The 15,417-nt window shown below is 35.2% G+C and overlaps 2 protein-coding genes across 2 annotated transcripts; one reads left to right on the top strand and one right to left on the bottom strand.

Moving 5' to 3' along the window:
* Positions 1-2,705: 2,705 nt before the first annotated feature.
* On the top strand, positions 2,706-3,014 carry LOC147868663 (flowering-promoting factor 1-like protein 1). Its single transcript, XM_087339558.1, has one exon. It carries the CDS (start codon positions 2,706-2,708, stop codon positions 3,012-3,014), a length of 309 nt encoding a protein of 102 aa, XP_087195684.1.
* Positions 3,015-5,739: 2,725 nt separating this feature from the next.
* LOC147868662 (zinc finger CCCH domain protein) lies at positions 5,740-13,123 on the bottom strand. Its single transcript, XM_087322048.1, has 12 exons — positions 12,794-13,123; positions 10,508-12,018; positions 10,100-10,107; positions 9,369-9,541; positions 9,050-9,110; positions 8,857-8,955; positions 8,350-8,444; positions 7,313-7,426; positions 7,162-7,226; positions 6,868-6,978; positions 6,263-6,572; positions 5,740-6,146 (listed from the first exon to the last, which is right to left on the bottom strand). Exons 2-12 carry the CDS (start codon positions 11,953-11,955, stop codon positions 6,030-6,032), a joined length of 2,601 nt encoding a protein of 866 aa, XP_087178174.1. The 5' UTR covers positions 11,956-12,018; positions 12,794-13,123; the 3' UTR covers positions 5,740-6,029.
* Positions 13,124-15,417: the final 2,294 nt, after the last annotated feature.

Here is a 15,417-nt window from a genome sequence, read left to right as displayed (position 1 = left end):
AATTATTGGAGGCCGAGAACTAAATATCACAATCAACGTGCTATGGCTATCCTTTACTTTATGGAAACCGACAATGTGTGTTATTATACAATGTATTATATTTATCATGTGCTTGAGAAGACAAGAAGTTGGTAAGGCTTGAAACATTCCGTGCTACGATATTGATGCACTGATATGCTCTTGGCTCTTGCAGATAATCATGGTCCCCACTTTTGGAACAAAGGTTGTGTTGCACATAGATAGGTATAAGAGAAAACTAACATATATAACACCATGATTAACCTTTGTCCTATAAATGTATGTGCAAATGAAAGATTAGCATAAAGCAAACACCATGAGTCTATAAAAGAAACTTGCACAACAATATATTACACTAAATACATGTACCCAGTAGAAAACTCACAATTGTGAACTTATAAGATTTGTATTAATATTCCTACTAGCATGGGGTCATTCAACGTAGCACACATCAATATTTGTACATCATGTATACATCATTACATTTTGAAGGGCCAAGGATTAGGATCAAAGATGTTCTGGTCTAAAAAAATTTATGATTCATGAATGAGAGTAGAGATGGACTCTCTATCACACACCTATTGGGCTTCTTTAGTATTTGAAGCACAAGCTTGATATAGGGGTTCATATCTTCATGCAGTTCACACATTAGTTGCAAAGCTATACAACAATGTAAAATATTCATCACCGAAATTAACTATATTCATGAACCACATAAGATGAGTATAACTAGAAGTTGAAGCTCAACTTTGATATAGGGGTTCATATCTTCATGAACGTCAAGCATTAGTTGCAAATCTACACAACAATGTAAGCTTAAAATATGCATCACAAGAAAATAATTCTATTCATGAACCTCACACGTTGAGTATAAATGGGGGTTGACCAAGGGTATTTGAAATAATGGAAACTTAGGGAAATCTTGACGAATAAAGAAAATCCAAGGGTACCCTCTAGCCTTTCCCAATCCAAACTTAAATCTCATCCCAATTGTATTGACAATATATGAAAGCACAACTTTTTTCTATGACAATTATAATCTATGCCCACCATAAATTAGTCTTATATGTTGTGGAAATAGTGTACCATTGTAATTTATGGTCCCAGACAAATTATATGCCTCTTTAACACAAACCATGTAAGGACATCAACTAACATTCTAGACTTATGCAAAGTCCATATAACAAACCGAAAAAATTCTAGACACCAAAAGTACTTTAGCATAATTCTAAAATCTGTTTCATATATAGTTCCCCCATATATGAACACAACCAAGGGTTCATGACATGGAAAATTAGTGAGTAGAGGTATATCTAGAAGGTGTAGAAGCTACCAAGAGTATGCATTGTATTATAATTTCAATGGTTTGACTTGTGCATTATTTTTCAACGTGTGCATTTCATCTAGTAACATCTTCTAATTCACGACTCATTCCTTTGTTGTGCATCAATACCAATTTTTTTCAATGTGTCTACTTGGGATTTGAGTTTATATAATATCGATGTTAGAGTTCCTCTATTAAAAGAGATGTAATCCACTAGTTTGAACCAATACACGGTGACATAAATCACTACCATGATGAAATCCTCGTCAATGTGTCAATGGATATCAATTCATGTTAGGCAAATACTTATGACTCCACCACCGCCTCCATTGTAATGGGATACTATTCACTAGTTTCAATATCCATTCTTCTTATTACTATTTTCTTTGGCTTTTTTATATGACATTTGTACCATGTGAACATGTATGTGTTCAACTTTAGGCTACTAATTTCTCTAACCTCAATGTTTTGCATCATGTGAATGCTTGTAGCTTTGATTATGAATTGCTTTGGCCATTTCATATGATGTTTACATTGTGTTAGGTGGTAGTTCTGCCATTGCTCTTGTAAACGCTACCATGATGTGTGCCTAGTAAGTATATAAAGGTTTGAATTTGAATCTCTCAAGTGATGGCATTTTGAATGATAATAAAATCTATCTATCTATATCTTTGCTACATAGTTTCCTAAAGGGAGAACGAAAGTTCTACCTAAAGTTAGAATATAGTCATCAATAACTATTGAAAGGTGGGCATCTTGCTTTTGGGGGGTGTGAGGGGACATTCTATGGCTAGGTGTGCTCCTATACACTTGGTTGACATGACGCATACAAATACAGCTTATACTAGAATGCCGTAAAAAGAGAGAATGTTAGGAATGATAATGGGATTGGACTATAGTCTATAAGAAAGAAGGTTTGGAATAATTTGAATGGGACTAGTAGGAATGATAAATGAATGGACTAGGATGACTTGTGTGTGTGTGCGTGCGCATAGGCTTCCAAGAGAATGGTAAGGAATGGTATTTAAGTTTGAATATTTGAGGATGATAGTCATTATTATGATATAATGTGGAATCAAATCAAGAGGACAACTTCCTAGACATGTTGGAAAGGGATGGGAGATCATGTGTGTGTGAGTGTGTGTGCGTGTTAATAATGCAACGTAATATGCTTTACTTTCTCTTTAAAACGTTTATAATGAACAAGAGAAGGAGAGAGGGAGCGTCCTAGATCAAATTAAAGAGTGAAAATTGGTCTCTTGTAACAAAGCAAAGTAAGAGAGAGAGAGAAAGAGGGGTAGAGAAGGAGACAGTTGAGTGAGTGTGATTAATAAGGAAGAGATAGAGAGGAAGCATAGACACAATGGCAGGTGTATGGTACTTCAAAGACGGTGTGGCTCGATTAGATGGTGTGCGCGTGCAACGAAAGGTTCTTGTGTATCGTCCTTCGAATCACATCATCACTTCTCTTGCAGAGCTTGAGACTCGGCTTGCTACCCTCGGTTGGACCCGCCTCCACATGCCTGCGCTACCCGGAACCCTCCAATTCCATAGGGGCCACTCATCTGCCCACCTCATCACCGTGCCCGCGGACTTTCGCATGTTCAAACCTATGCACCTCTATGACATTGTCCTCAAGAATCGTGACTTCTTCGAAGTTCGTGATCTCTAGTGCCCAATAACCTTTGGGGCCCAAGTGTCAAAGAAATGGGTGCCCTCCTAAACCTTAGTCTTCGTAAAATGGTGGCCTACTTTATCGTGTGTGTTGGCTCCATGAAAATTTGGTGCATTCATTCGTCCAACATTTGATTGGGATTCTGAACTTATATAAGTCCAAATTTATAATAGAGGGAACAAATTCCCATTCACATACTACATGGAGTTCGTTCTAATGTTCTATTTATAATTATAATATGGTCACTATCATGTCCTATAAGAAAGTGCCTTATGTCTCATAAAACTTAAAAATTAGACATAACTATTTCATGATTTCACCTTTAACCCCTCCCCAACCACCCCATCCAAATAACCGCACCACTTGTTCCTTGGATATCCACACTTTCTCATCTCTGTTTTGACACAATTGAAAAGAGATTTTATGTATTCCACCTTTTGTAAGCTTCACACCTTTATTCTCCCATCATGTGATACATATATCATTGATATGTAATGTGGATTTTTAACGTCAATGTCCCCCTTCTTTCATTTATGGCTTGCAACTTGATTATTTTGGAGTTGCCCAATTTTTGTTACAAGGGCCTCCCCCATAAGCATTCACAAGGTATTTTTATGGAAATTGTTCACCAATGATCTCATAATGACTAAACATAACTTCTGAAATGCAATGTACTAGAGCCCATTATCTTAGATAACAACATTTTGTATAATTCACACTAGAAGATTTTGGTTGTTTGGTTTTTTAACAAACACTAAGGGTTCAATTCTCAGTCTTGCCTCACGTTGGGAAAGTTGAACATTTGTAGGGTTTTGTAGAGGGGAAACATATGAATAATCACATTGCATGACTATCTACTCTTAGAACTCCAACATTGAGACATCACACCAATAGAATATTAGTACAATCATTACCTTGGTGGGCAAGGTAGATACATATTATTTCATCTCTAAGAGACCAAAACAATGTATGAGACCCAATAAAAACAACATTTTGTAGTGTTTGCTTGTCTTCTGGATGAAGAAAAGAGAAGAACAAAACAACATATCCAACTACTATTTAACTATGGGTATAAGCTTCCACTGCTTTCATGAGATGGGACTTATTAACTTCTAAAAAAAATTCAAAGAGAGACATGTCTCAAAGTTATAAGGGTGCATGCAATAAACCTTTTTATCATGATATAAGATAAGTAAGAAAATTAAAAAGTTTAAACTTAGTAAGATATTGTGTTGTAAACTAATTGGAGATTAAAGTTTTTTATTGTGTTGTTAACTTTTGTGAAAGGTTAAGACTCTTGGTAGGATCATGTGGATCCCCCATGCCTCATACCAACATACCACAATGATTAACATGGCTACCCAGCACATTGTCATAAACTAAATGGCAAACATAACGGGTCAACTGTCTTGGTCCCTCTTAAAGTTAATGGGGGCAAAGCCTAGACATACATAGAAGAATCTAAATGTTGACTAGATTGTATACACCTACCAAACATGTGTTAAACCTCTTTCAAGAGAGACACTTAATATGCATACCACATGCCCAAGTTCCCCGTTTGTAATATATAATGTGCCATATTGCCATCTTTGGATTATGTTGCAATTAAAAACACCCCATATGACTAGAACAAAATTCATTTTATTGATTCATCTTCTACCATCACTCATCTTCCCAAAAAAAAAACCATCACTCATCTTTGGCAAAGCTAAAACAAGTATGTCCACTTTTATTCTATCATAATGATTCCTTTTGTCCAAGGCACTTGGCCGATTAATTCTTTAGCAAACAATCTAATACATTTCTATACCACGCAATTATAAGAATATTTGTTTTGTACCTTGAAATTCATCAATTCCAAAAGAATAATTTTAACATTTTCTCATGATCATTAAAAATGAGATATCAAATTAGAACATGAAGATTACACTCTAAACATCAAATTTGAAAGTCATGCTAGGTGTTTGCCCTTGCATGTCACAAAGATCTTGCTTGGTTTAAAATTATTCCGACAAAGTTGATAAAGTAGACCAAGGCCTATAAATATCTAACAGCATTGGAATATGAACTGTATTAATGAGGGGTAATAATATCCCTAGCATATAGGCTAATATCAACTCCACCCTAAGTACACTTTTAAATATATCAAAATTGTCCTTGGTTGAAAAAAGAAGGTACACCTGTTAACTGGTATATTTCTCCCTTAATCATACTATATCATTTATATTCTGCTTCAAAAGAAACAGAATCTACCTCAAAAAAGGTAGTCTTAATATTCTCATCGTCAGTTTTAAAGAAAATATCAAATTTATAGTCGACAAGTGTGAAAAATATAATAGAGAAGATGAGCACATCGTATGTCGGCTCTTCACCACCTGTAGCAAGACATCCCAAGGGTTGGGATGTTCACACATTAACACAATACATGAGCTGGGTTCAGAACATCGTGAGACAGTTTGGTTAGACACGATTACAATGATGACATTCAATCCTAAATTTTGTCCTTATATTCAGTAACATTTTCCTCTCTAAAACGATGACTAATTTCAAGTAAGTTTCCTCATATCAAAACAATGGTTTAGTTTTAGTCATGGAAATTCTCTTTTTCAGTATGAATCAGATCAATTACAATTCTTATAATGCATGAAAAACAATTGGGCTGACTAACTAGGTACTTGCCCCTTAGATAAAACAATAAAAAACTGAACCTTCAAACAATTAATTAAGAAAAGTTGCAAATTGAAAAACAAAAGCTTTATACATATTTACAATTGTTAAGCCACTGGCTGCTATGGTTATAACACAATTGTGTTAATCAAATAATTCCTAACCTTTCCAATATAAAAAATGAATCACTTCAAGAGAATCCTTCCTCTTGAACTTAGCCACGATGGGTAAAAACAAAAAGCATTCGTGCTAAAAGGGTAATGCTCCTCATATCTTGTATACAAATTCTATTGTTGATACAACAAACACAGAAAAATGGGAATTTTATTTCTACCTAGTTGAAGACTATTTATCTTGCGAGGATAGAAAATGGGCTCTAGCAAGAAGATACTCTTTCCCTCTTACCCAAACACTTGCTTGCGACCATTGTATCTCTTCCCAAGCAAGACCATTCTCAATAACCTAATATCAACAATCAAACACAATATAAAAGCATTAAAAAATATATCCAATCATAGTCTGGAATCAAAAAGCATTTTTTAAGTTTCTTTCCAAGTCAGGGGATGAAAAGTACATACCTCTATATATTCAAGTGGTAGAGGAATTCCTTTAGCAAGCATCATTTTTAGAGGAAGAGGATCCTTACAAATAGCCCATTTATAGTGATCAAATCCATCTACATTTAGACTTTGTGTTTTCCATCTATCATTATAACCATTAGTTAGTCCTCTTCCTAGTGTTTTCTCACCATTGCGATTGTATAAAGTTTTATCATTGTCTCTATCTCTGATTTTATCTCCACCAGTAAAAACAGGAGCAGATGTTGCAGTGGTGGTTACGTGACCTCTGTTGCAACCCACCTTTTCGTTATCATATGAGAGTTCATATCTGTTACAATATACAACAGAATACGTAAACCCAAGATCACTATAAAAACCGTTTTCTCACTAGTTCATATCTGTTGCAATGTAGGACAAATTATGCTTGGGAAAACCAGCAATTATGTTTTACTTGAGCAATTATATAGTCTCTTTTAAATTACATGTACTATTTAAGTGATCATAATGTCAGAATTCCCCCCCTTCTTTCTTTCGAGGGTAAACCAAATATCGTTTCTTCAATTTATACTTTGATTGAATTATGACTGTAAAAATAACACATATTCAAGTACACAGTTTTTAACCTTTTCGTATGTGTTTCGAGATACAAAACTTCGCCTTTCCTTAATCTTGCAGAAGTATACTGTGATTTTTTAACACCTCTGTCAGCAACAATACTCATGCTGTATTTCATCCTGTCAGCAGAAAGCATCATTAAAGAAAATCTGTCACTTTATTTTGGGAGAAAATGTGACCCTCATGTTTACTAAAAATGATTCTAATTTACAAGTCTGTGTCTAAAAACATGCATCGTTCTCATTACTTCATCGAATATCTGCAATATATATAAGACATTGTACACTAATAGCATAACTTACCAGGGTTCATTACATAAATTGTATTGGATTGTAACTTCCTGCACAAACCGTTGTCTGTGTGTATTCTGATGGCAAACAATAGATCATGTAATGTTTTTTCTACATGGATAGTTACTGAAATCACACTAAATCCCTGATGTAAATACCATACCGATGAGGCAGCTCTTGTAGTCATTGTGCGCTCCATTACAACAGGAGCAAGTGTAGGAGCTATGGCAGATGTCCTTGTTAAGCAGGGTTGCAAATCAAAGTGGCCACCAGAAACCTATATATCAATATACACATAAAAGTGAAACTTTGGGTTCAGCTCCATCGCTATCAATAATTTCATTTTTTTGTCACAGAATAGGGGTCAATACAAACCAAATAAGTCTCATGTCAGATCTGTAAAAGAGAATTACTCATCAGATCCAAGGACGATATGTAAGCAATTTCAAATTTTGGAACTGGTCTAAGTGTCTCCAGTGATAATTATGGTTTAGAAATGTATTTTAAACCATGGTTATCATGTTGTGGGAATCTTTGAACATATCCCACTATTAGGTGCTCAAATTTTCTTAACAAATCCATTGAAGATGATTGAAGCAAAGCCATTCATTACAAAATACTTTGCCAGATGTTAGTGATCCTCAATCCTGATGAATCTATAGAGGGAATTTGAATCATCCTTGTTCTCCATATATTAGATTCTAGTAGGTTGTGTGAATATTAATTTAAAGTCCACATCATTTCCTAACTTTAATCTCTTAATGCTAGAAGAACCTACTGAGAAAGATGAAAATTAGGGAAAAAATCTGAAATACTCCTGAATATTTCTGTGTTCCCTTAAATGCCTCTAAACTTTCACTACTTCCCAAATACCCTTTATCAACCCTGAAAGAGCAATTATATGGTCAACTGATCCCTTTTCCTTTTTATAGGCTAGCCAGGAGATTCAGGGATATAGACAGAACTTAAGGGAACTTCAGAGAATTGAGGAAAAGATCTGGGGTGTTTAGGAGTATTTCCATCAAAATAATTGTCAAATTATTGTAGCATCGTACAGTCTAGAATCTAGACAACTGGCAGCAAGTTGAAACTTGAAATCACTCTAGGGACTCACTGCAAGACTCTCCCAGATATGGCTTTTAATCATATGCAAAGTATGCAACATATAGCAATGTAATACGGAAGCATTTTAGGATTTACCTTCACAATCTGGCACCGAATAACACTATAGCTACACCCACTTGCAGATCCCCATGCACGTGACCTGACGTTGTTTCTTAGAGCTGATCCATAGCCTGACAGTTTTCCATCAGATGGTAAAAACGAGGGCACATGCGTAAATCACAATCATTGAAAGATATCTAGGAAAGGTTCAGTTACTTCCTTTATGGTGAAATTGAACCAACAAATATTACAATTGTGTTAGGGCCATTATGTTAGACTTAAAGCATTGGGACTACTGATTTACTTGTATCATGAAATTCTTGATTGTCATAAAGATTTCAGCAGCAGCCAGTACCATGATCATAGCAATAAAATTTTAATTGTCACAATGTCAAAGATTAGATTACTTCAAGTATTTTAGTAGTACTCTGCACATGCAGAAGTTTAAGAAAGGTTTCTTCAGGTGTATAAGAACTTAAAAATATCTTAACGTTGGATGCTTTGCATTGTTGACAACCTGATTCAGTAAGGAAATTTACTTACTATCTCGCGCTGGAAGCACTTGAATAGTTGCACAAAGCTCTTGTACTGAAGGGGGAGGGTAAGAAGCTGTTGGTCGGTAATATCCAGTGTGCATCAATACTAGCAAATAAATGTATTGCACATTGTTAGACTTTAAGAAAGATTCAGAAATATAATGAGCGAATCTCTGTCAATCAATAACTATACTTCATACCTGCTACCAAATCAGAATCATCAGTGTACACATCAGTTCCCCATAGCTGGCTACCTTTTACCTATTCCAAAAATATTAGAGACTTCAGAATAGATCTCAAATAAAAGCATCAGCTTATTTTGCAAAAATATGAATTAAATTACACCATTCAACCGATCTCGCCATGATAAATTAATGAGAAAGAAAGATATATTAACATATCTAAAGAGGCCCAAAATGGCTCATCTAAGGAGATTAACAAATCAAAATAGATATAAAGAAGATAGTAGAGAATCAACTAGCAAGAATGAAGGTTTTTTCCTTGGAAAAATGCCATTACCTGATGATTGGATGTTGTAACTAGTTTTGCTGGTATTCTGACCTCAAGTGTAGGACCTTGACTTGAGCTTGTGACTTCCCCAGTCTTTGATGATTCAAATTCTTTCCAAAGCTTTGATAATATGGTCATACACTCTCCAGGCTTGTAGATAATGGATGTGATCTCTGAGCTACCTTTATTGCCTGGTACAGATTAAATCCAAATCAACCATTATTTGTTTACCAAAAACTTTAGGGCAAAACCTACAAAAAACTCCTGATTCTTTCCTTCTCACAAAATGCTCCATATTTTTCCACATGCATTTCACCAACCCCCGAAAGAGAGAAAAAGCAGATCGATTGACATAATCGCACAGATAGCACATATCATTATGACGAAGGGGATAAATCGGCAATATAATTGTTCCTTAAGGGATGCACCAAGGGAATTTGGGAGAAATAAAGAAAACATCAGGGCTATTTCAGAGGCTTTCCCGAATTTTAAGGAAAATACAAGCTCTCGGAAATTATGAGCCCCCTAAACACGTGAAGTCCAACAAGTTTAGCATACAGTGCTTCAGCATTTAAATTTGCAGCTACACTACAAACAACTAAAATAATAGCATAATGATATACAGCACGATATCCAAAAGGGCATGTGTGATACTTACCACGAGGTTTTCTTATTTCACAAGAAAACCTCGTGGAGGTTACTTTCCAATAATCAAAGCAATAGGAAGTGCAGTAGCATACCTTGATCCCTGCAAAAAAAAGGAATTTGATCAATGAGGGAATGAAACTAATTTTTTTAAGGGAAAAAAACTCTGAAATGACACAGAGCTTTTCTTTTAATTCCCTAAATGCCCAAGTTCCATTATTTCCTCTGACACCGAAGGAGAGAAAAAAGGGATACAGCTCAAATAGCATATGTAATTGCTCTTTCGATGATTGAATAAGGGAATTTCAAGAAACAATGGAAATTTAGGGAGCTTTGACACAACAAAAGAAACTTGGGGATATTTCTCAAATAATACATAATTAATTGCTCTTTTGGGGGTTAACCAAGGGTATTTTGGGGAAATTAGAGAAACATTGGTGTATATAGGGAAAAAAAACCCATAATCTCATTTCACACAAAAAAAAGTTTAAACTAAAGGTTACCCATCAGAGTCCTTCGTAGGCAAGTGAGGCTGACCATCAATTCCAACAGCTACATGTCCCTTTGGACGGAATATTCTCTTTCTCTGCTGACCATTGTGATTCGTGAATAAATCTTTATCCTTTTCATTTTCCTCTAGACCTAACAGACCTGGTACTACTGTCTTCTCATTATCTCTTTCACCCTGATCTTTTTCATCCATTTCAACTGCCATAGAAACCTCTACATATTTAGATGATTTTTTGTCTTGCTTTATGTTATTTTTAAGATTCCTTACTTCAGAAGCCACCTTATTTGATACTTCTGCTTCTTCTGTTTCTCGCTTCACATACGTGACACCTTCTTTTTCTCTACAATCCCAAGCTTCCTTCTCATCGTTCTCTTTCTCTTTCTCAATGATATTCATCGCATCATGTTCCCACAATGAACAACTTTTAACCTTTTCTTTCTCCTCTCTCTCTTCGCTGTTGTGATCCTTTGTCTTCCTCTCTTGTTCCTTGCCTCTGTCTTCTTTCGTAGCTTCTCCTTGCATTTGTAGTTCTATTTTTTCACTATCTCTTAATTCACCCTCCTCTTCAACAGAACTTTTTTCTCCTTTTTGCAAGGAATCTCGATTACCTTGGCTCTCTCTATGACCCTTCCAAGATTCTCTCATCTCATCTTTGTCATCAAACCTTTGATCTCTTCTCCATGGATTGATTCGAGTTGTTCTTTCAATAACTATATTCTTACTATCCTGCATAAGTTCCAAGCTCCCATCTTTTTCAAACTCTTTATTATCCCCTTTCTTTCCATGGTTATTATCATCTCTACCTTCCTTCCAGAGTTCTCTTGAGTTCTCTCTATTCTCCATTTTCCAAGTAGCAGCATTGCTAGGAGGAATTCGGCTCGTTTTCTCAATAGATCCAATTCTGCTAGTTTGATGTAAAGAAGGATCAATACTCGTGCTAATAGAAGGAATTTGGTTTGTTTTCTCAACATATCCAATCTTAGCCTCATATAAAGAATGATCAATACTAATACTAGAAGAAGGAACTCGTCTTATTTTATCAATAGATACAATTCTGCTAGTATGATGTAAAGGATCGATCAGCGCAACAGATTCTCCTTTATCTTCAAAACTATCCATTTTCTTCTCAACAAGAGATACTTTCTCCTCTATACTAGCCTTAACCTGACCCTGACCATCTCCTTTCACACCCAGCGCAAAAGATTTATTATTAACTACAGGATCATCAATTTCAATTTGTTTCTGAGAAGTGTTAGAGTGCTCAACATGAAGGAGTTTCGGTGGTCGAGAATCAATCTGACCTTCAAGATTTGTTATAATCTCAGAAGGTATTACGTTTGCATTTCCATTAATTGGGTCCTCTTTCTCTTTTGATGAAGGCATAAGAAGATTACTATTGAGATCTTCATATGATCTTTTACTTCCTCCACTCATACTCATATATTTTTCAAGATTGTTCTCTCAGAGAATTATTTGGCTTAGCATTCTTAATCTTGATTTCACCTATTAACACAGCAAAACAGAAAGTGTATTAAGCAATTCATCCAACATGTGTCATACTCATGGATTTCTCCAAGCTTCTGAAAATAATAGAATAAACTTGCAAGCATTCTCATCTTCATTTTCACCCTTCAATACAAACAGAAACGAAGCTCCCTCTCTCAGAGTTACCTTTTTGGTAAGATTGATTTTCAGTACCTATAAACAAAAAAGACAGAAATCATGGATTGAATTAAGCATTATTTACTTCAAATTTCTCATAGAGAATTGTTTACATGTAGATTCTCTCAAAAAATTATAGTTTCTTGATTCAAGATATCAAGCAAAATTGTTGGCAAATAATTCTTAAACATTTCGTTTCACAAATCAAGATAAAACGCTTATTGTATTAATATGAATACCTCTAAGATTCTTACGACAAATATTTCATACAACTTCTCTCAATATTCACATATTTTCCTTCATCTTCTTCAACCTTTTGTCTTAGTGAATTACTTCCATCCAACTACTCTCAATACTCCAATCTTCTACTCGCAGAGAATCACTTTCATCCTAAATCTCTCAATACTCAGGTCTTCTGCTTCTTCAAGTTTCTCTCTCACACAATTATTTTTCATACAATCTTCTTCTTCAAGGTTGTCACTCACATTGTTACTTTCATGAACTCAAATCTTCTCTTCTTCGAGCTTCTCAAAGTGCACTTCGTTCGTTCTTTCTTTCTTGTCTCTTCTACCTAAGCTTCTCTTACAGAATTCTTTCAGGTTATAGTCTTACTTACTCATATATTCTGCTTCAACATTCTCTTTCTTTCTTTCCTTCTTGTTCTTTCTTTCTGATCTCTCCTGCTTTAAACTTATCTTAGATAAAAAAAAAAAAATCTTTCATTTATTCTCTCCCTCTCTCTAATGCACACACTAGTATCTCTTGTTCGGTATTATAAGCCATTTTTGCTTCGTAAAAGACAAAGCTTCTTCTTCAAGCTTCTCAAAGGGAATTGTTTGCCCAGCAATTTTATCTTGCCTTTATCTGAAGATGTATGAATGTCTACTTAATTTCACATTTGAAGAAAATAAACAAAATTAGATGTACTACTTCTAGACTCAAAGCTTCTCTCTGATAATTAACGTCATCAAACCAACGGAATAATTTCATCATGATAATAGAATTACTCCATCCAAAACAAAAAACATTATTTTCTTCAAAAGGAGAGTCTGCAAGCATTCGTACCCTAGCTGCAGTGCAATGACAAGCAAACTTGATGCCATGTGTTAAAAAACTATAAATTTCTAAGCATTCTCATAACTTGGTGAGAATAACATGAACATAAATATTGAGAAGAAGAAGAAGGTTATGATGGTGAAATGAGCATGAAAAAGAGGAATAAGGATGAACCTTAGATTTTCGTTGTAATCCGAAGAAAGACCATAAAAACAATTGTTGCACCTAGAATAGCACTAGCTTTTTTGGGAAGTCTGAAGAGGAAGATGATCCCACTAACGAAGGAGAACGACAGAGAAGATACAGGAAGGAGTATCTCAGTGTTCATGGAAGAATTAGGGTTTTCTGGAGATGGCGATGAAGAAGAAGAAGAAAACAGGCCAAAACAAAAAAAACAAAAAAACGAGATGGAACAGTACCAAAAAAAAAAAAAAATTAAAAAAACAAAGAAATTAACAGAAAACACAGTTCTTCTTGTGGACCGTCGGATCTATAGATTGATCTGACGGTGTACACAGTTTGCGGATAATGTGTGGTGGACGGCCATGTACATTCTCCAAAGAAGCCTCTCCTCTGTCTTTAATTTTCTTTATTTAATTAGCTTACCTTAGTGGTAAGTTATTACACTACAACCCATAGTATGAACCATACGTACCATACGTGCATTCGCATTCGAGAATGTCTCAATCAATCATCCAGTATGGTAAACACCCTCGAAGTTTATTTATTATAATTTATAAGTTTTTTGTTTTTAAGTAAGAAAGTTAAGGTTTAAAATGTAATTAAAATAAAACATAAGAATGTTTTGATAACATACTCATTTGTATGGAAAAGAATGTTTGCCAACGCATTCGAGTATATTACGTACTATGCTACAAACATTATGTCCTAGGTTTTTCTCACCTTGCTATTACTTAATGCATATATATGTCTTGACCCTCGACATTCACTAGATGCCACTCTCGAATGTAGGGGTTGAACCCATGACCTCTTGGTCTCCATTGTGAAACCTCACCAATTGAGCTAGTCTGTGTTGTGTGGTTGTTGCTGGCTCAAAGGGAAATTGGTCAAGTCGACCATCATGCAGAAAATCCACATCCACAAGAGGATTGGGAGTGTTAAATGCCCAAGACTGGGATACCTACTTTGTGTCTCACGTAATCAGCAGAGCGTTCAGATCAAAGTCAACTCGTGTGTAATGTGCGTATGAAATTTGAACACTCGAGGAACACCATTCTTCATGTCGGGACACCAATGGTGTGGGCAGTGCTTCAATGGAGGGAAAGAGGGTAAATAGAGAGATGATAATGATTTCTTCTTATTTCAAAGATTGGGTTTTAAAAAACAAACACGGAGCATCTCTACTTAATTCCATGCATGAATTAGGTTAAAAGAAGAAAGGAGACTGGAAAATCGAAATATATAACACAAAAGAGAAACAAAGTTAGGGATAAAAAGAAGAAGAAGATTGAGAATACATGAACCCATCTCTGCCATTAGCGTCTTACTAGCGCCTGGTTGATGAAGGAGAAGCTCCAAAAGTGTGCCCATTGTCTTTGTCATGTGCGGATTTTTACATCCTAACCATGCAACTCATATGAAGTCTCAATCCATGTATTCTCCTCCACATATGTCAAGCATTGGTCTTTGTCATGCCTATTAGGTTTCCAAAGAGTTCATCTCATACAAAAGCAAGGAATACATAAACTTGTGATTAAAGTGTTTGCCGTGTGTGGGGACCTTAATTGGAATCTCAACTTGGATCTCTTAGTTTGATGCATTTGCGATCAGAAAATGCTTAATAACATCCATTTTTAATTGTCACATGATTGTTAACAATTCATTGCCATATCTAAATGAGGTTGTCCACACCCTCCATTGAATGGGTAAGGTGTTGAGGTGCATTATTTTATATCTTTATGAATATTTTCTCATTATCAAAGGAGAAAAACATACATAAGTTCATTACCCAACAAAACATAGAAGAGAATGATGTTGATTACAAAAATATGAGCTCGCATTTCGAAATTAAGGGCAAACATTCTAGAATGCAATAATGTTAGAATAATGTTTAATGGATGATTTGTTAAGTTGCTAAAGAAGAATAAGGTCGTTTCTTACCCCCCAATTTAATTTATCTTAAAAGAGAAAAAATTGTTTACATGCTTCACAAGAATACCCAAA

Source organism: Azolla caroliniana, unplaced genomic scaffold, assembly GCF_043228905.1.
Source record: "Azolla caroliniana isolate FFs.n. ecotype wild unplaced genomic scaffold, voAzoCaro1.0.p SCAF_1, whole genome shotgun sequence".
Classification (NCBI taxonomy): Eukaryota; Viridiplantae; Streptophyta; class Polypodiopsida; order Salviniales; family Salviniaceae; genus Azolla; species Azolla caroliniana.
Note: the sequence above shows the minus strand (reverse complement) of the source record. Positions and strands in the feature narration are given on the sequence as shown.